The sequence below is a fragment of the Marmota monax genome, unplaced genomic scaffold, assembly GCF_021218885.2.
Source record: "Marmota monax isolate L192 unplaced genomic scaffold, Marmota_monax_Labrador192_F-V1.1 WCK01_AAM20220418_F8-fsc00026, whole genome shotgun sequence".
Lineage (NCBI taxonomy): Eukaryota > Metazoa > Chordata > Mammalia > Rodentia > Sciuridae > Marmota > Marmota monax.
The window spans coordinates 15,562,613-15,584,966 of NW_026693108.1; the positions used below are offsets into that span (position 1 = coordinate 15,562,613).

General features: G+C 38.2%; 1 protein-coding gene across 2 annotated transcripts in view; it reads left to right on the forward strand.

Annotated features, from left to right (window-relative positions):
- Tgds (TDP-glucose 4,6-dehydratase) overlaps positions 1-22,354 on the forward strand; it is a 39,235-nt gene that overhangs the window by 781 nt on the left and 16,100 nt on the right. For both annotated transcript variants that reach the window (XM_058582787.1, XM_046454926.2), the window contains exons 2-7: positions 8,517-8,583; positions 9,840-9,908; positions 11,117-11,207; positions 16,445-16,587; positions 20,335-20,433; positions 21,497-21,556. In XM_058582787.1, coding sequence (XP_058438770.1) covers positions 8,517-8,583; positions 9,840-9,908; positions 11,117-11,207; positions 16,445-16,587; positions 20,335-20,433; positions 21,497-21,556 — 529 coding nt within the window. The remainder of the gene's footprint in view (positions 1-8,516; positions 8,584-9,839; positions 9,909-11,116; positions 11,208-16,444; positions 16,588-20,334; positions 20,434-21,496; positions 21,557-22,354) is intronic.

Consider the following 22,354-nt stretch of genomic DNA (forward strand, 5'->3'; position numbering starts at 1 on the left):
GTAGCCTCTTGATTGGTTATACTGCTTCCGCTCTTGTTCCCTTAGAGTGTTCCTCACGCAGAGGTCAGTGTTTCACTAAGTCAGATCATGTTAGTGCATAGAATTTTACTCCAACGGTTCCTGCCCACTTTAAAGTAAAAACTTATTACCATATCTACAAGCTTATTTGGCCAAGCCTTACTTTTCCAACCTGATCTCTTGCTTTTCTATTCCTGGCATGCTTACCCTCTTATGATTCTTGGAGCACACCAGGCTGGTGCCCCCTTCTGTCTTGAGGCGTTTGCACTTGCTTCTCCTTCATTTCAGCTGCCTGTATCACTCAATTTGCGTTTTTACTTGGATATCACTTCCTCAAAGAGTTCTTGCCTGACCACACTATCTAAAATAACCCTTTTCCCAACTAACATACTTATCTTGCCTGATATTATATTGCATATTTGTGTTTCCTTGATTATTGCCTGCATCCCCATTCTAGAATGTAAACTCCATGAGGGTAGAGACTACTGTTCGCTAAGCACTTGGCAGAATATCTGACCCATTTTCTGAAGGTCTTCAGTGATTGTTGAATGGATGAATGCAAGAATAATGAACAAGAAACTCCTACCCTCAAGAAACTCAGTGTCTAGTGGAAGAAGCAGAAATATGGGGATTGATTCTTATTTATTGCCTATTAGCACATTAATCATCCCTTCTAATCTGATGGTCACTTGGTGGAGAGTACCAGGCATGCAAGTTTCACTTATGAGAAGAGTATGAACATGTGAGAGTGCTAGTCCAGGAATGGTATGACCTAGAAAATGCTGTGAAAGAACTACCAGTGCACATCTTGATTTTATAATCTGGTCAATGCTTGCCGCTGTTCCGGGGGCCCCAGCATTTCAAGTATTATAAAATTGGGTAGATCTTCCACTGAAATATGCCTCAGGTTCTACTGCAGGGCCCCTCTGAAGCCCAGAGGCAAACAGGGGTTGGTTTCAACTGTTATTAACCTGGGAAACCTACATTTTTTCAGGGACCCCCCTTGAGAATTTTGGTTTATAACACCAAACTCTTGTACCAAGACACAGGAATTGCAGAAGTTACTGTAAACAGACAAATGACTGCTCATATTGATTTAGTTTTTATGTAATCACATCTACAGTTCCTGAATAGGCACATTATAATTTCAGTGTAGTCGCTCTGAGTAGCACCATTATGTTTTTCATCCAGCATTTCATTCACACTCTAAAAGATGCATGGACAGTATAATTTGTTGAACTGATTTTTTTTCTTTTTTTTTTTTTTTTTTTTTTTTTTTTTTTTTTTAATTTTTTATTGTGGGTTGTTCAAAACATTACAAATTTCTTGACATATCATATTCCACACTTTGATTCTAGTGGGTTATGAACTCCCACCTTCACCCCATACACAGATTGCAGATTCACATCAGTTACACATCCATTGATTTACAAATTGCCATGCTAGTGTCTGTTGTGCTCCGCTGCCTTTCCCATCATCCACCCTCCCCCCTCCCCACCTCTCCCCTCCCCTCCCCTCCTCTCTCTCTACCCCCTCCACTGTATAACCCTGAGGGTCTCCTTCCATTACCGTGCAATTTACCTTCTCTCTCCCTTTCCCTCCCACCTCTCATCCCTGTTAAATGTTAATCTTCTTCTCCTGTTCTTCGTCCCTACTCTGTTCTTAGTTACTTTCCTTATATCAAAGAAGACATTTGGCATTTGTTTTTTAGGGATTGGCTAGCTTCACTTAGCATAATCTGCTCTAATGCCATCCATTTCCCTGTAAATTCTATGATTTTGTCATTTTTTAATGCAGAGTAATACTCCATTGTGTATAAATGCCACATTTTTTTTATCCATTCGTCTATTGAAGGGCATCTAGGTTGGTTCCACAGTCTTGCTATTGTGAACTGTGCTGCTATGAACATCGATGTAGCAGTGTCCCTGTAGCATGCTCTTTTTAGGTCTTTAGGGAATAGACCAAGAAGGGGAATAGCTGGGTCAAATGGTGGCTCCATTCCCAGCTTTCCAAGAAATCTCCATACTGCTTTCCAAATTGGCTGCACCAATCTGCAGTCCCACCAGCAATGTACAAGTGTACCCTTTTCCCCACATCCTCGCCAGCACTTGTTGTTGTTTGACTTCCTAATGGCTGCCAATCTTACTGGAGTGAGATGGTATCTTAGGGTGGTTTTGATTTGCATTTCTCTGACAGCTAGAGATGTTGAGCATTTTTTCATGTACTTGTTGATTGACTGTATGTCCTCCTCTGTGAAGTCTCTGTTCAGGTCCTTGGCCCATTTGTTGATTGGGTTGTCTGTTCTCTTATTGTCTAATTTTTTGAGTTCTTTGTATACTCTGGATATTAGGGCTCTATCTGAAGTGTGAGGAGTAAAGATTTGTTCCCAGGATGTAGGCTCCCTATTTACCTCTCTTATTGTTTCTTTTGCTGAGAAAAAACTTCTTAGTTTGAGTAAGTCCCATTTGTTGATTCTAGTTATTAACTTTTGTGCTATGGGTGTCCTATTGAGGAATTTGGAGCCCGACCCCACTGACTGTAGATCGTAGCCAACTTTTTCTTCTATCAGACGGCGCGTCTCTGATTTGATATCAAGTTCCTTGATCCATTTTGAATTCACTTTTGTGCATGGCGAGAGAAAGGGATTCAGTTTCATTTTGTTGCATATGGATTTCCAGTTTTCCCAGCACCATTTGTTGAAGATGCTATCCTTCCTCCATTGCATGCTTTTAGCCCCTTTATCAAATATAAGATAGTTGTAGTTTTGTGGATTGGTTTCTGTGTCCTCTATTCTGTACCATTGGTCCACACGCCTGTTTTGGTACCAGTACCATGCTGTTTTTGTTACTATTGCTCTGTAGTATAGTTTGAAGTCTGGTATCGCTATACCGCCTGATTCACACTTCTTGCTTAGCATTGTTTTTGCTATTCTGGGTCTTTTATTTTTCCATATGAATTTCATGATTGCTTTCTCTATTTCTACAAGAAATGCCATTGGGATTTTGATTGGCATTGCATTAAACCTATAGAGAACTTTTGGTAATATCGCCATTTTGATGATGTTAGTTCTGCCTATCCATGAACAGGGTATATTTTTCCATCTTCTAAGATCTTCTTCTATTTCTCTCTTTAGGGTTCTGTAGTTTTCATTGTATAAGTCTTTCACCTCTTTTGTTAGGTTGATTCCCAAGTATTTTATTTTTTTTGAAGATATTTTGAATGGAGTGGTTGTCCTCATTTCCATTTCAGAGGATTTGTCGCTGATATACAGGAATGCCTTTGATTTATGCGTGTTGATTTTAAATCCTGCCACTTTGCTGAATTCATTTATTAGCTCTAATAGTTTCTTTGTAGAGCCTTTTGGGTCTGCTAGATATAGAATCATATCATCTGCAAATAGTGATAATTTAATTTCTTCTTTTCCTATTTTTATGCCTTTAATTTCTTTCGTCTGTCTAATTGCTCTGGCCAGTGTTTCGAGAACTATGTTGAAGAGAAGTGGAGAGAGAGGGCATCCCTGTCTTGTTCCAGATTTTAGAGGGAATGCCTTCAGTTTTTCTCCATTCAGAATAATGCTAGCCTGAGGCTTAGCATAGATTGCTTTTACAATATTGAGGTATGTTCCTGTTATCCCTAGTTTTTCTAGAGTTTTGAACATAAAGGGATGCTGTACTTTGTCAAATGCTTTTTCCGCATCTATCGAGATGATCATATGGTTCTTATTTTTAAGTCTATTGATGTGGTGAATAACATTTATTGATTTCCGTATATTGAACCAGCCTTGCATCCCAGGGATGAATCCTACTTGATCATGGTGTACAATTTTTTTTATATGTTTTTGTATCCGATTCGCCAGAATTTTATTGAGGATTTTTGCATCTAGGTTCATTAGAGATATTGGTCTGTAGTTTTCTTTCTTTGAAGTGTCTTTGTCTGGTTTAGGTATCAGGGTGATGTTGGCCTCATAGAATGAATTTGGAAGTTCTCCCTCCTTTTCTATTTCCTGAAGTAGCTTGAAAAGTATTGGTATTAGTTCTTCTTTAAAGGTTTTGTAAAATTCTGCTGTATACCCATCGGGACCTGGGCTTTTCTTAGTTGGTAGTCTTTTGATGGTTTCTTCTATCTCCTCAATTGATATTGGTCTGTTTAGGTTTTCTATATCCTCCTGACTCAATCTGGGCAGATCATATGACTTAAGAAATTTATCTATGCCTTCACTATCTTCTAATTTATTGGAGTATAAGGATTCAAAATAGTTTTTGATTATCTTCTGTATTTCTGAAGTGTCTGTTGTGATATTGCCTTTTTCATCCCGTATGCTAGTAATTTGAGTTCTCTCTCTTCTTCTCTTCACTAGCATCGCTAAGGGTCTGTCGATTTTGTTTATTTTTTCAAAGAACCAACTTTTAGTTTTGTCAATTTTTTCAATTGTTTCTTTTGTTTCGATTTCATTAATTTCAGCTCTGATTTTAATTATTTCTTGCCTTCTACTTCTTTTGCTGTTGTTTTGCTCTTCTTTTTCAAGGATTTTGAGATGAAGTATGAGATCATTTATTTGTTGGTTTTTTCTTTTTTTAAGGAATGAACTCCAAGCAATGAATTTTCCTCTTAGAACTGCTTTTAATGTGTCCCATAGATTCCGATATGTTGTGTCTGTGTTTTCATTTATCTCTAAGAATTTTTTAATTTCCTCCTTGATGTCTTCTATAACCCATTGATCATTCAGTAACCTATTGTTCATTCTCCAATTGATGTATGCTTTTTCCTTCCTTCTTTTATCGTTGATTTTCAGTTTCATTCCATTATGATCAGATAAGATGCATGGTAATATCTCTACTCCTTTATATTGTCTAAGAGTTGCCCTGTGACATAATATATGATCTATTTTTGAGAAGGATCCATGTGCTGCTGAGAAAAAAGTGTAACTGCTTGATGTTGGGTGGTATACTCTATATATGTCAATTAGGTCTAGGTTATTAATAGTGTTATTGAGTTCTATAGTTTCCTTATTCAACTTTTGTTTGGAAGATCTGTCCAGTGGCGAGAGAGGTGTGTTGAAGTCTCCCATGATTATGGTGTGGTGGTCTATTAGACTCTTGAACTTGAGAAGAGTTTGTTTGACGAACATAGCTGCACCATTGTTTGGGGCATAAATATTTATGATTGTTATGTCTTGTTGGTGTATGGTTCCCTTAAGCAGTATGTAGTGTCCCTCTTTATCTCTTTTGATTAACTTTTGCTTGAAATCTATTTTATTTGATATGAGTATGGACACTCCTGCTTGTTTCCGAAGTCCATATGAGTGATATGATTTTTCCCAACCTTTCACCTTCAGCCTATGTATGTCTTTTCCTATCAAATGCGTCTCCTGTAGGCAGCATATTGTTGGGTCTTGTTTTGTGATCCATTCTACTAGCCTGTGTCTCTTAATTGGTGAGTTTAAGCCATTAACATTTAGGGTTATTATTGAGATATGGGTTGTTCTTCCAGCCATATTTGTTTATTTCTGTTACTAAACATTGTTTGTTTTCCTCTTTGATTGTTTCCCCCCCCCCTTTACTGTCCTACCTCCCACTGTTGGTTTTCATTGTTATTTTCCATTTCCTCTTCCTGTAATACTTTGGCTAGGATGTTTTGAAGAGATGGTTTTCTAGCTGCGAATTCTTTAAACTTTTGTTTATCGTGGAAGGTTTTAATTTCATTCTCCATCCTGAAGCTTAATTTCGCTGGATACACAATTCTTGGTTGGAACCCATTATCTTTCAGTGTTTGAAATATGTTATTCCAGGATCTTCTAGCTTTCAGAGTCTGTGTTGAAAGATCAGCTGTTATCCTGATTGGCTTGCCCCTAAATGTAATCTGCTTCCTTTCTCTTGTAGCTTTTAAAATTCTCTCCTTATTCTGTATGTTGGGCATCTTCATTATAATGTGTCTAGGTGTGGATCTCTTATGATTTTGCACATTCGGCGTCCTGTAGGCTTCTAGGATTTGGGATTCTGTCTCATTCTTCAAGTCTGGGAAGTTTTCTTGTATTATTTCATGGAATAGACTGCTCATTCCTTTGGTTTGGAGCTCTGTACCTTCCTGTATCCCAATGACTCTTAAGTTTGGTCTCTTAATGTTATCCCATATTTCTTGGATGTTCTGCTCATGGTTTCTTAACAGTCTTGCTGAGCTGTCTATGTTCTTTTCCAGTTGAAATACTTTGTCTTCATTGTCTGATGTTCTATCTTCTAAGTGTTCTACTCTGTTGGTAGTATTCTCCATTGAGTTTTTAAGTTGGTTTATTGCTTCCTGCATTTCTAGGATTTCTGATTGCTTGTTTTTTATAACCTCTATCTCCCTGTATAGTTGATCCTTTGCTTCCTGGATTTGTTTGCGTAATTCGTTGTCGAAGTGATCTTTCATTGTCTGATTTTGCTGTTTAATGTCTTCCTTGATACTCCAGATCATCTGAAGCATGTATATCCTGAATTCTTTATCTGACATTCCATCTGCTGCAGCTGTTACCTCTTCTAAAGTTGCGTTGACCTGCATTGCTTGTGGTCCTTTCTTTCCTTGTCTTTTCATACTGCTTGCGTATCTTTCCTGCAGGTGCGGGCGGCGGCTCTGCTCTCTCCTTATTCCAATTGGGGTGTCGTGGCTACCACGCCGGCAGGTCACTGGGCCTGTTCTGGGAGCTGGTGGCGGCTCTGTTCTGCCCCTACTCCAATTGGGGTGACGTGTCTGTCGTACCAGCAGGCCACTGGGCCTGTCCTGCTGGTCGGTCGCAGATCTGCCCACCTTTCGGGCACGAGTGGAGGCTCTGCTTTGCCCCTACTCCAACTGGGGTGTCGTGACTACCCCGCCTGCAGGATGCTGGGTCTGTTCCTGGCAAGGGAGGCGACTCTGCTCTGTCACTACTCCAACTAGGGGGGTATTTGTACCCCGCCGGCAGGCTCCTGGGCCTGATCCGCAGGTCTGTTGTAGGTCTGCCTACCTTGAAGGCGCGGGCGGCGGATCTGCCCTGCCCCTCCTACCACGCCTGCGGACCCCTGGGCCTGATCTGCAGGTTGATCACTGGTCTGCTCACCCTGCGGGCACGGGTGGCGGTTCCGCTCCACCCCCACTCCAATTGGGGTCACGTGACCACCACACCGGCAGGGCCTGATCCGGGCGTGGGATAAGGATCTGCTCTGCCCCTACTCGAGTTGCGGTGACGTGTGTACCACACTGGCAGGCCACTGGGCCTGACCCGCCAGGCTGTCACAGGTCTGTTTACCTTGCAAGCGCGAAGGGCGGCTCTGCCCTGCCCCTCCTACCACGCCCATGTACTACTGGGTCGTGGGTCTGCCCACCTGGCGGGTGTGGGTGGCGGCTCCGCTCCGCCCCCTCTCCAATTGGGGTCACGCGGTCACCACGCTGGCGAGCCGCTGGGCCTGCTCCGGGGGCTGGCGGCGGCCCGGCTCCTTCCCTCTGGCTCGAGGACAAATTGAGGAGACTCGGGTGACTGAGCCTCACCCCCCTTACCAGGAGACCAACTGCTTATGTCACCGCTGGTATTGATGAAGATCTCTCCTCCACCGCTTTCTGCTGACATCAGATCTCTGCCATGTTGGTATCCTATGCGAATGGCAGCATTTCGTTCCCCTTGCCAGGCAACCCAAGCAATGGGTGAGTCCTGACCTGCCCTCAGCAGGACCCGGACCGAGACACAGTTTCCGCGGGCTCCCAGCCCCGGTCCAGGGAAGTTCCGGGAGCCGGAACTCGGCCGCTCCGTGCTCGGTGTAAGCTCCTATAAGTGTAGGCTCCAAGAAGCAGCCCCCGCGGGCTCAGTTCCGGGAGCCGGAATTCGGCCGCCTAGTGTTTGGTGTATGCTCTGATAGTAGCAGGGTCCAAGAAGCAGCCTCCGCAGGCTCCGCAGCCTGGAGCCAGGGCGGTTCCGGGACGGTTCCGGGAGCCGGAACTCGGCCGCCCCGCGCTCGGTGTTCACTCCGATAAGATCAGATTTTAAGAAGCCCCCAGGCGCTGAACCCTAGCAATCTGTCTGCAAGCCGCAGGCGAATTGCAGCCTGAAATTACCTGTTCTATGGCTGAATGAGCTGCGGTCAGTCAAAAACAGGTGTGGTGACGTCAGTTTACCAACATGGTGGCTGCTGGCCTCCTCTGTGGTCTGACCGGTGTGGAGAACCGAGATGGACCGCTTCCTTCCCCGTCTCGAACCCAGAATTCAGCCCTGAGTGCGGTGCTTGCGCGGCTGGCAGAAACCGATTTTTTTTCTTTATATCCAGAAACACTAAATTCTCTATTCTACATAGCATAAAGGGAGCATAAGATTTAGTTTATAGATGTTGTTGGTGAAAAGTGTGCATGTGTGTATAATGGTGTTGTTTCTGTTTTCTTGGAAACATTTAAAGTTATCTTTGATTATTTTCATAATAGTCAACAGCATAAGAAAATATTCAAGAGTCTAAAGGGGTTGACATTTTCCACTCACAAGATGTTTTTTTTCCTTATAGTGCATCACATGTGATTGTCTCTTTAGTAGAAGATTATCCAAATTATATGATCATAAATCTAGACAAGGTGAGTTTCATAAAAATAAGCTTCATGCACTGAAATTACATTTCAATTTAAAGTACCAGAATCCTGTTAGTTTTTTATTTAGTCTTTAGCTGCTTGGGGGTCTGTATGGTCATGTGCTCATGCTGCGTTAAATCTTATGCAGAATCTTTGGAAACTTTTACTTATTATGCTAAGGCATGAAGTCAAAGTTTTGTGTTTTTTTTTTTTTTTTTGTACTTGGGATCAAACCCAAGGACCCCATGCATGCTAGGCAAGTGCTCTATCACTGAGCCACATTCTCAGCCCTTATGTGCAGTATTTTTGCCAGAAGAAAACCTTCACTCTTTCTAAATTAAGTATTTCGTAAAATGTGACTACCAGTTTTTTCTTGGTGTTGACATGCTTTATTTGATTTAATTAACTATTTGGTTTTATAATTATCATCACCTAGAAAATTGTACATGTTTATTTTACAAAATAAAATTCAGTTAAATTAATTTGATTTTGTTGAGAATTCTGCAGTAATAATTGGAGTTTCCTTAAAGAATCTGAAGCCCTAGTTGGAAATCATAGATTTTTTGAATCTGAGCAAATACAAATGGCACAGATACAAATGGTTACCTTAATTTCCTAAAACCCAATAGTTAAGAAGTACAGATAAAGAATAACCCTTAACTCTTAGGATTTTTTTTACTGCATTACTAGTGAACAAGAATTCTTTTTTTCCTCATCTGTACACTGAGATTTACCAACAGTTAACTCAGGAACTCAGGACCAGGTATAATGAACTGTAGTATGTATAAAACAGGCATCATTTTTGATTACTAGTAACTTTTCTGTCAGGAGTAGTAAACTTTTTTAAATACCAGTGGCCACAGGCAAATTTGGGTAGGAACATATTTTAAAGTACACATTTATAAAAAGGCTTTTTTTTGGAGTCTGGTATTTTGAAAAGGTATCACAATTACTTGTTTTTGTTTGTTTGTTTTTTGTTTAGTTTTTACTTGTAAGATGTCAGAAGCTGGGATGGGGATATAGCTTAGTTGTAAAGTGCTTGCCTAGCATGCATAAGGCGTAGGATTTGGTTCTCTAGCACCTCGATCAATGTATGTCAGAAGCTTAGAATATGTAAAAGCACAGAGGAAACACACTTGAAGAGAATATGTTCTTGTATTACAATCATTGACATCTATAGTTTTAAAAATAATTTGGTATTTTATAGGAAGAGCTAATATTATCACTTTTTGTGTTGCCCCTGACCATCCTCTCTTTTTAAGCTGGATTACTGTGCAAGCTTAAAGAATCTTGAAACCATTTCTAACAAACAAAACTACAAATTCATAAAGGTATGGAAGTCTTCTTATAATTATTGAACTGTGCCTCTTTAGTCATATTGAGATTATAATAACTTCCTACTTACAAACTTGTGTGTAAAGGGCTTGGCAGGCACACTTACTAAAGGCCTTTTAAAAGACCAAATAGTTAATTTCCAGAAGTACCACATGCTCTAGAGAATTCTACTTTTAGATATACCACATAAAAAATTGCATGTCATTTTTGATACCTTAGAAAATCTATGAGTAGCTGGATGAATTTGTGTGGTTTTTAATTTTAAGTCCTCACTAGCCTGTTTAATAGTGCCTACCTGGGATTCAGAGTGGTTGGTGTGAAGTGTGGTGTCCTCCTGAAAGGCTAGCCAGACCATGAAGCACATGGGATAGTCTCTCCCCATGAGGGCACATGGCCTCTAGAAGGCTGATTCTTAACTCACCACTCTTAGACAAGTCCCAAGTATAAACCAGAGCAGATCCTTCATTTGCAAAGGGAAATGTTACTTTCCAATGAAACTATGTTGTGATTTTATGTTCTTTTCTTTTAAAAATGATTTTACAGGGGCTGAGGTTGTGGCTCAGGGTAGAGCACTCACCTAGCATGGGCGAGGCCCTGGGTTCGATCCTCAGTACCACATAAAATAAATAAATAAAGATATTGTGTCCAACTACAACTAAAAGTTAATTTTTTTAAAAAAAAGTGATTTTACAAACTCTCTTTTAACCACAAAACCACAAAAATATACTGAGCAATTAGTTCATAATTCTGTTCTATGTAAAAGTATTTTCTTCAGTTACTAAAGGTTTTTTGAGAATATGTATTTTTAGAATAATTAAACCATAACTTTACTATAATTTTCCAATGTTCATTCTAGTTGTTATACTTACTTTAGACATATTTCAGTAATGGTTCTTTCAGAATTTTTAATACTATTTTCCTTTTTAATATACTAATCTTAGGTTGTCAAGAATATAATGAAAAAATGTAAAAGTATTTGGGTGGTCAATAAAATATTGTTTTATACTTATTTGCAAAAAATGCTTTGAATCGAATATCTGGAGAAATACATCATTACTGTACTTGTCTGACCATGTGGTTGAATGTTCAAGATATTCTCTATTGAACTGGGAAGTGGGAGATGGTGTGTGTTATAGCAAAAATGGTTTTGATGATGACAGTGCTCAGAGAAACCTAGTGTTTTCATGTTTGCTTTCTCATATAGGGTGACATTTGTGATTCTCATTTTGTGAAACTGCTTTTTGAAACAGAGAAAATAGATATAGTACTACATTTTGCTGCACAAACACATGTAGGTAAGCGTTGTCTTATGCTCTAGTTGTGACTGGCATTTCTTTTTCCTCTTGTGGCTAACTAGACTAAATCCAAAGTCCAGAAGTAAAACTAAATAAATGGTTATCTAATACACATCTTTGAAAGAAGATATACATGCTACACCATAAAAACAAGATATTTGCTCTGTCATTGATATACTTGGCACTTTTTAGATCACTTTTATTAGTGTGGGTTGAAATATAACCCTGAATAGATCTTAAAACTTTTGAGTGGAACCAAATTCAAACTAGTAATTATTTGTGAAAGGTAGGAATGAGGAAATGGGTCTTCAGCCGTAATTTTTATGTTGTTTTTCTTAAATTGGGTGGTAGATACACAATGAATATTATGTTGTTATTTGTACTGTTTTATGCATTTGAGATATTTTCTAATAATTTTCTGATATTGTTATATCGAATACAACATATATTCAAAAGAATTTAGAAGTGAAATAAATAATGGTAATGTGAACACCCATATAGCCATCATCCAAACAAAAATCAGAGTGTTGTCAGATCCTCTTTGGAAGTGCACTGCTATTGCCTGCTGTCTGATTTATTTCCATTGCTTTTCTCTGTAGTTTTTCTATTTATATTATTTTCCCTAAGCATTATAAGTTTTGGCTTTTTAAATTTTATTTAAAAAACATATAAGGTGATATGTAGATTTTTTTGTCTTTCTTCTATCCATTTGGGTATAGGTACAGTTTGTTCGTTTTCAGTACTGTATAACATTCTAATTTAAGAATTGGCACAGTTTACTTAGATATTTCACTCCTGACAGAAATTTGGGTTGTTTATGCTTTAGGGCAATTTTGAACAGTACTACTGTGAGCATTCTTACGCATGTGTCATGGTACACATATGTACACATTCTGATACATAATTAGGATCATAAGATTTGTCTGTTTCAACATAAAGATATCAAACTATTTTCCAGAGTATATTAATTTCTACTCCTCCAGTAATATGTAACTTCCTGTTGCTCTAGATCTCACCAAAACTTAGTTTTGTCAGATTTTTCCATTATTTCCAATCTCAGCAATGTGTGATTTGCCTTTTATTATATTTTAAATTTGTATTTTCCCTAATTGCTAATAAATTTGAGTATTTTTTATGTTTTTTGGTAATTAGGATTTCTTCTGTGAAATGCTGTTGAAATCTTTTGTCCAGTTTTTAATTTTGTGGTTTATCTTTTTCCTCATTGAAAGAGATGTTTCCAGAATTAGTAATCATTTTGGGTGGTTGAACCATTTATCTTTTTTTTTTTTAAAATATATTTCTTTTAGTTGTAGATGGACACAATATCTTTATTTATTTATTTTTATATGGTGCTGAGGATTGAATGCAGTGCCTCACATGTGAGGCAGGTGCTCTACCACTGAGCTACACCCCTGCCCCTGAACCATTTATTTAGGAAGTCATTTTCTTAGATGATGTATACACTTTGAAGTCCATTTCATTTGACATTGATGTGACTGTGTCACTTTCTTGTGTATCTTTTTTTATTAGTGCATTATAATTATACATCACATGTCTTTTTCCATTCTCTTTTTTCTTTTTTTTTAATAATTGGAAGCTTTTTTTTTTTTATTAGAATAGAGAGAGAGAGAATTTTAATATTTATTTTTTAGTTTTCGGCAGACACAACATCTTTGTTTGTGTGTGGTGCTGAGGATCGAACCCGGGCCACACGCTTGCACGCACGCCAGGCGAGCGCGCTACCGCTTGAGCCACATCCCCAGCCTCTCCATTCTCTTTTTTCAACCCTTCTGGCTTTATGGCTTATCTGTTTCTTAAAAACAATGTGTATTTGGATCATGGTTTTTATTTTAATTACTTTGAACATCCTTGATATTCATTCTCTTGCTTGCTTTTTAAAGGACTTAACTAAGAAATTGTTCTCTTTTTCTCCCTCTACTACTTTGGAAGATATATATTCTTTGTATTCTTTGAGTGGTTACCTTAGGAATTACACATGAATAATTAGCTTATTCAAGTGTAAAGTCCATAAAACCTTTGCCCTCCTCCCAGGTAATGCATTTTAACACCATTTATTTATTCCCAACTGTATTTATCTAGAATTTTAAGTCTATCTTATTTTGTTTTTCAATCCCATTACATATTTATTCCTACTATTTTGTGTAGTCAGTATTACTGTTTTGTTTTATCAATATTCATTTTTAGAGGCTTATAGATAATATTCAAATTATGTAATTTATTTTTCATTATATATGGAATATCTACGTACAAGTAGGTTTTCCACATAAATTATTAGGATGATTTAAGTGATACTGAAAAGCCAGGTTAACTGCTTGATACTTTTTTGTTTATGTGGTAAGCTTTATTTGACTTGGTTTTCTACCACTCTCTTACTTTCTTTTTTCTTTTCTTTTCTTTTTTCTTTTTTTTTGTATAATTATGAATTCATAGAGTTGAACACATTTGATTCTTTGTTTTAATCAGTTTCAGTTTATATTCAAATTGACCCACTACTAGCCACAGAGAGCCAGAGTTGCTTCCTGGGCCCTTAGTAGTCTTTGTTGCCATCTTATTCTCTGGTGTAGCAGGATGTTCTAGGTTTATCTTCAAGGTTTCTTCTAAGGATCCGGAAACAACCCTTCTTCTAAGGACTGAGGTTCCTTTTAGTGGGAAATAGTAGTTACAGGTCTCAGTCTGGGTATGTTCACTGTTACCAATTGGACATTGTTTCTAGGCTTTTTCAGTCAACTTCAGAGCTAAGGAATATTTATTTATTTGCCTATTTAAGATAAAATACATCATGAGTTCACAACGCATGAGTGCCTAACTCAAAGTTGTTATTAACCCCATGGGTCTTATATTTTCTTTCCCTTATCCTGAATACCTTGGTTCTCATTAGCACCACAATAATTTCTCATTTTCTTTTCTATTTCCCATTTCTTGGTACTGGGGATTGAACCTAGGGATGCTTATCCCTAAGCTATATCCCAGGCCATTTTTATTTTATATTTTGAAGTAGGATCTCATTAAGTTGCTGAAGCTGGTCTTCAATTTGCAATCCTCCTGTCTCAGCCTCCAGAGTTTCTGGGAGTGCAGCTGTCTACCACTGCATTCATTTGTCATTTTTTTAAAATCCCATAACACAACAATATAAGAATAACAATAGCACCATTATCTGCAATGACAAAGGTTTTTTTTGTTTTGTTTTCTTTTGTTCTTAGTAGTTTCCCACTATTTTGTTTTATAGGTTACTCAAAGCATGGCTATGTAACTAAGTAAATTCATTGTTTGATTCATATTTTCCATCTTGTTTTTGAGTTTTAGAATTACTTTCTTTTTAATTGTTTTTCAGTTATTAAAAATATAAAATAGTTCCAAAGTCAAATCTACCATATAAGGAATATTTATAAGTCTGTCTTTGGTCCCTGCTCTTCTTCTATGTTCAACTCTCCCCTGTAGAACACTTTATATACATTTTAGTTTATTCTTTCTTTTAAAAGAATTGATATTCTGTGCTCCTTTTAGAGAAGTGATAATCTCTAACATACAGCTCTCTCCCTCTTGCCTTTTTTATTTGACAGTATATCTAGGACATCAGTCTATATGTACAGTGGTTAAGTTTACTTCCCACTGTTTTAAATAATGCTGGAGTAGATGGCTTTGTACCTGTGTCTTTTTGTATATTTTTAACTGATGTTGGGAAGATATGCTTAGAAGTTGAACTGCTGGGAGCATTAATCTTCTAGAATTGCCAGAACAAAGTACCACAGACTGAGGGCTTAGAGAACAAATTTATTTGTCCCCATTCTGGGGCCTGGGAGTCCAAGGTCAAGGTGTTGCCAGGCTTGATTTCCTCTGAGGCCACCTGTTGGGCTTACAGCTCCTTTGCATTTGCTCTGTGCTCACAGGACCTTTCCTCTGTGTGCATTCCTGGCATCTCTTTTTAGGTCCAGATTCCTCTACACTAGGTAGATTGGACTGGGGTTCACCTTCAAGGCCTCATTTTAACTTAATCACATCTTTAAGGGCCCTAACTCCAAATATACTCACATTCTGAAATACTGGCCAGGTATAGGGAGGTCAGGTGTCACTATACATTTTATGTAACAGTTCAGTTTATATCTTTGGGTTGGGGGATAAATGCATATTAATTTGGTTAGAAATTGCCAAATTTCCTTCCTTAGGGTTGTAAGCATTTTGCATACTCATTCCCAGTGTGCAGAATTAAGTCTCCCCCACATGCCACAAAGCCTCAGCAACAAAACATTTTGTCAAATCTTTGATTTTTTGTCATTGTGATAAGTTGTAAGTGGCATTCTGTGAGTTTGAAACTTGGGTTTTCCTTATTATAAATGAGGTCGAGTATCATAAACTTAAGGACTATTTATATTTTTATATCTAAACTATTTTGTATCCATTTTACTGTAGGATTATTTTTATTTAGTTCTACAAGGTATTTATAGGTTGAATATATTAATGTTTTGTCTCTAGTAATTTCAAATGTTTTTCCAAGTTTGTCTTTTTTATTTTGTTTTTAGTCTAGTTTTTTTTTTTTTTTTGGAGGGGGGCAGGGGTTGACAATGAAAGATTTTTTACAAGGTAAAATTTATTAATCTCTTCCCTTATTGTTTGTGAATTGTGAGTCATAGTTAGGGAAGTTACCCCATTCCCTGGTAAAGAAGATGATTTATTCAACATTTACTGTTTTTATCAGTAATAAGTTGCTCTGAAATGCATAGCCCTCAAATTGTAGAAACTGGAAGTTTCAAAAATTTTAAAAATTTGAATACTTGAATTTTTAAATTTAGATGCATCATTTTGTGTTTCCTTCTTTTTAGGATAAAATGTTTTTTTGAAAATTTAACAGATTTTTTTCTAGGTTCTAAAAAAATTATACATACTATATAATATAGACTTACAGAAATAAATATCAATGCATATATATGTTATTTCCAAAATTATTTAATTATGATGAGTAAAGAGAAGGGAATAGTACTCTCTTAAAACTAGAATTGAGGGACTAGGGATGTAGCTCAGTGGTAGAGGGCTTGCCTAGCACGTGTGAAACACTGGGTTCCATCCTCAGCATTTCATAAAAATAAATAAGTAAAATAAAAGTTTGTGTTCATCTACAACTAAAATTTAAAAATTAAAAAAAACAAACAAATTGGAATTGATTGTTTAGTATTTGTTTTGTCCTTGGGTGAAATTGTTCTAGTTTTTTTCTCTTCTTTTAGATTTGTCATTTGTCCGGGCCTTTGAGTTTACCTACGTTAATGTTTATGGCACTCACGTTTTGGTAAGTGCTGCTCATGAAGCCAGAGTGGAGAAGTTTATTTACGTCAGCACAGATGAAGTATATGGAGGCAGTCTCGATAAGGTAAATAATTTACCTTTTCTAAGTTTACCTTAGAAAATCTACACCATCTGTTTACTTATCATGTACCATGGTGCAGATCCATCTTATTAAACCTGTCCTGCACTCTTCTCATCCTCACTCTCCAGAATTTTATGCCATGGTCTCTTCTGTTCAAATCAAATGCCATCCTAAATTGAGAAAAGCCTAGTTTTCTATAGATTTATTCATGATTTGCCTGACAGATTACAAGACAGCAGCAAATATAACATTTTTTGTCTCAACATCACAAACATGTAAGTTTACCAAGATGGCTTCAGAGTGGACAGACCGAAGCAGGAGTATGATAGGCTGCAGCAGGCTCCTATGTACCATTCTCTGCCAATCGGCAAATACATTGGAATATCCAGGGGCAAGTGTAAAATTATTGTAGAAAGTGGAATCTATTTTTTATCATTTCTAAATATTATACTTTTTTGCACCAAAAGATGACTCCATTCTCCACAATTTATATATTTTTTCTTTTCTCTTGTTTTTTGGGAGATAAATATCTATGCTACTAGATACAGTGGCACTGAAATTAGGAAGGTACCAAAGGGAAATCTCAAAAGAATATGTACAAGTAACAATTATTGGATATTAACTGTTAAGGGTTATTAACTCTTTTAAAGGTCATTCTCTGTACAATTGACACTTGAGGATGATTGTGTGATCTTGTGCCATATTTAAAGGAAAACTGCAGGTAACATGAAATTATGTGGAAAAAATGTAGTTCCTCATATTTCTATAGTTTTAATCTCCAAATAACTACTGTGGCTGACCTATAAACCTCTAAAGACCCACCTAACCTTACCCAGTAAAAACTGTAGTTTTCCTTTATGGTAAGCCTATTTTTATGTTAGTTGAATTTTTTCTAGTACTTATCATTTTAAAAAAGGTGTCTCAGATGCTTCTAATCTTTAGACCTGTGAGGGGTCATCAGACTGCTACTGGTTTCTACTCTGGCAAAGCTTTGAACTTGCATTGTGATAGAAGCATTCAGCATTATCTGGATAGGGGGTAAGGAAAGTCCAAATCTCTTCCAGTTCCAAATGTTGTCATTTCATTCAAGAGACTTAAATTATTTGTTGATTATACATTATAACGGAGGAGACAAAAGCATCATTCCCATGAGTCACTTATCTAGTGCCATTATTTAATTTAGATATATTGCATAGGATGTGCCCACAATTCTTTTTACCATCAAATAATTCTCTGATTTTGCTTGGGTGACCCTTACGCTGGTGAACTGCAGAATGTCCCAACAGTTACTATCAGTTCAACTACACCAAGATTTCTAGAGGCAGTGACTTCTCCACCAAGCAGATTGTAAATTAATTTTAAATGAAATCTGGCATCACCCTGAAGGAATTCTTATTTCACACTGTTGGGGAAGTTTACCAAAACGGCTTCAAAGTAGACTAACTTTACACAGTGCGGTTAAAAGACACACTCATTACATTTAGCAGTCAGCGTGGATACAACGAAAAAGAAAAGCCACATTAAAACCTTGGGTTGGAATGCTTCACATTTTCCATAAAACAGAAACTAAAATAACCTGTTACAGAGTTCTCAGGTTTTTTTCCCTATACATGAGGATTATCTAAACATATCTTTGTAGTAACTAGGCCCTGCCAGCACTGTGCTTTACTTGAGTTCACAGATCTGCTGTAACCTGCAGCTTCCCTGTCCCTTCTCTGGCTCTCCTCTCCTACTAAGCTTTGTTTTCTGGCAGGCAGTAAAATATTCTGTCACCACCACAGCTCCTGCTGCTGCTGGAACCTCATGGCCACCTTGGGTTTATGGTTTGACAAAGTATTGACTGTTACAATGGGTGATAATATTGAATGTTTCTATCACAGTGCAAGTTCTACGCCCTGCCAGGAGTAGAAACAGCAGCTGGCTGATGCCACTCCACAGGTCCCCAGATCTGAAGTGTCTGGGAGAGGGCTGGGGTTGTGGCTCAGCGGTAGAATGCTCACCTAGCACGTGTAAGGCACTAGGTGTGATCCTCAGCACCACATAAAAATAAATAAAATAAAGGTATAAAAAATATTTTTAAAAAAGTGTCTGGGAGACCTTTTTCAAAATGACAAAGTTTCCTCCCTTCTTAGATCCCAAATTTGAAGATTGATTGTTGCATTTGCCAAAATCATTGTCGCTCCCACTACCTCCAGAATTGCTTCTGTCTTTACCAGATCCATGTAGATATCCCCACTACAACAATATTTGCCACCACCATGGCTACTGTAAAAGTCACCATGACCACTGAATTTTCCTCCATGACCAGTGTTGTAACTACCACGAAAATGATTTCCATGGCCACCACCAGAGTTTCCAGATCCACTTCAGCCTCTTGGCTTGATGAAGCAGTAGCCATCCCGTTTCCAAAGGGCTTTCCTCCCCTCGGAGTGTCCATTCCCGGAGGAGTATTTCTCAGTGACAGACTGACTCACAGACGTGCCTGCCAGAGGTTATCAAAGCAAAGCGCTTTTTCTAGCCATTGCCTCAGTCAGTCCTGATTTCAGTTGCTTCAGTTTTCCCACGTTGTTCAAAGTTATCTCTTAGGTCATGTTCTTCAGTGTCTTTTATAATGCTGCCCACAAAGATCTTTTCCACAGTCATGTGGGCTCCTGGCCTTGGAGAATCTTCCCTTGAGACAGCTTTCTAAGGTTCCACAATCCCATCTCTTTTGTATGGCCTCACATTCATGGCTGCACCCACCTCCTCCACAGAGGAGTAAGTGGCAAGCCCAGAGCCCCTGGAGTGTGTGGTGTTTGTATCTCTCATTACCACACAGTCTGAGTGTTCCACGTTGTTCAGAATGGCTCCTCCAACTCCCATAGGTTGTTTCAAAAGTGCAGGCCTCCAGTGATCTCCAGGAGACTGTGACTTAGACGTGGCTTCATGAGAAGAGAGACTTAATAGTGCTTACTTAATGGCATCCATGGGCAGAAAGCTCTGTTTTTTACAGTCAGTTTTTATAGGGAACTCATTTTGTCTATATACACAAACACACACACACACCCCACACACACACTCACATATGTGTGTTTTGGTTAAAACAGTATATATGTGTATATATATATATATATATATATATATATTTTTTTTTTTTTTTTTTTTTTTTTAAACCAAAACACACACACACTGAAAAAAAAGTCAAAAGTTTAAAAAGACCTCTAGTGAGAAAAAGGAGACCCTGACCACTTGTGGATCCCTAGTCCTCTGAGAAGTAGCCACTTTCAACTCTCTGCAGTTTTTATCAAACTTCTTCCTTCTAATTCCCTTTCCACTCTCTATCAGATCTGGCACAGTAGCCCAAATGATTCTTAAAATAGAAATCAGGTCATGGCGTTATTCTGTTCAAAATCTGTCAGTGTTTTCACAGTGACCTTCCAGGGTCCAGGGTACCATTCTGCCTTCCGTCCAGCTCTCTGAGCTCATCTCCCATCTCTCTTCCTGAACAGCAGCTTTCCTGCAGGTCCTTTGGACATTCTTCTATCTTAAAGCTTTTGTACTTGTTCTTCTCTCTGCCTGCCTTACAGGGTTTTTGTGATCACTAAAGAAGTTACTGTGGGTGCATGTAAAGATTCAGATACACAGTGTTCAAGAAACGGTGTTTTTTTTTTAAATGCTATAGTAAACAATTCAAGTTCAAGTTTGTAATATGTTTTCTACTTAGAAAGTATATGTAGTACTTATTTTTTTAATATATCTTTTTAACATTAGGAATTTGATGAATCATCACCCAAACAACCTACAAATCCTTACGCATCATCCAAAGCAGCTGCTGAGTGTTTTGTACAGTCTTACTGGGAACGATACAAGGTAAGAACTGATTGCAGAAACTCTTGTACCATTTTATCTTGGACTCAAGTGTTAAAATTCCAACTCAACTCTAGCAGCATTTTAGTTATCGGGTAGAAGACAGCTTGAGAAAATGTAGTACTAAGGAATGTAAGATAATTGATTTGTGTGTGTGTGTGTGTGTGTGTGTGTGTGGTGCTGGGGATTGAAACCAGGACCTTGTGCATTCTAGGCAAGCACTCAACCAACTGAGCTATATCCCCAGCCCAAGATTAATTGATTTTTATATTGTGTGGCCAAGATATGACTTAACTTTTCTTGTTCAGTTCATTATTAAAGGAATAGTTTGAATATATATTTTTTCCTATTTCAGTAATAAGTAGAGTGTTACAGGTATAGTGAAGGCCCTGTTGGAAGCCCATGAGTAGAGGAAGACAGAGAGAGGAAGGATAGATTCTCTTCCCTGCCACATACTTCTCTGCATGGTTCAGCACTCTTGGTTTCTCATGAATGGGAGATAGACCTTCCTCTGGTGCTCTGACAGTGTTGCTGTGGGAGCCTTAGCCAGTAGGATCATTATCTTGAGGCCCGTATCTTTGACTTCACACTGATCTTTGAGTTGTTAGGGGCTAGATCAGAAAGGCATTCAAGATCCTCTTGCTTTTTATGTTTTAGTAGCATTGGTCCTCTTCCCTTTTGTGGTAGCTCTAAAGGGTTGATACAGTGGAGAGAGCCAACTTGGTTACCATCTAGCTAAGCTTAGAGTCCTAGAGTTGGTTCTTGAAATGGTCAGATGGAAGAGTCCTCAGTATTCTGCTGGCAGAATTACAAACCCGCCTCCATCTGTGCCCATTCTCCCCTGTCCCAATGAGGAGAATTGTCTTCATCCCCCTTTTGGACCCTTTGCTCTTATTGGAACCTTATCCTCTCCTGCCTTTCTAAGAACCGTAGGTTAGAAACAGTCTCTTTGTTCTGTCTTCATGACATGTGGAATTATTTAAGCAAAGGTGCTTCTTTTTAAAAATTCTGTGTAGCTTTCTAATAATCACTATTATAATTGCCTTAATGTTGAATATTCTTTAAGTTTCCAGTTGTCATCACAAGGAGCAGTAATGTTTATGGACCACATCAATATCCAGAAAAGGTAATTTTATTCCGAATTCATGGTGGTTGTTTTAGTGATTGCAATTTTTCTTTGTTTAAAATATCTTCTCATCATTTTTTGTCCAAAAAATTTATGCTGTAATTATACATAATTATTCTGCACAGGCCACAGAATTAGGCAAATCTTCTCAGACTTGAGTTTGAAGACTTGAATTTAAGTATCAACTTGATGCTCTCCAGCTGCCATGACCTAAGGCTCTTTGAGCATTGTCTTTAAATTGAGGGATAATGAAAATGCTCAGGATTTTGAAGGATTCAGGTGATATATATGAAAATACCCTGTACTTCCTAGGACTCTGAAGTACTACAGAATTTTCCCACTGCAGCCACCATGCTGCAGTTAAGGCTCCCAGTTTGCAATCACCCCATTATGTCAGGATGTATGGAAAGTTGAAAGCTAATTATTGATGCAGGACACTTGTAGGTAAATTTGTATTATATCATTGGGTTAACTGTGCCCCAGCTCTTTTTTTTTTTTCTTTCCAGAACTGAGTATTGAACCCAGGCCCCTTTACCATCTGTGCTATATCCCCAGACCATTTTATTTTTAATTTTGAGACAGGGTCTCACTAACTGTCCTAGGCTGGCTTGAACATGCCATCCTGCCTCAGCCTTCTGGGCAGTGCTGTGATCACAAGTGGTGAGCACCACTGTGCCCAGCTCCCAATTCTTTTTGATTGTGGTGTGCCTGAATGTCTTCCAGAAAGTAATAAGTAGTGAATAAAGAAATGTGCTAAAAGGCTGGGAATCCCTGTGCAGTTGGTTCTGTGTCATTAAG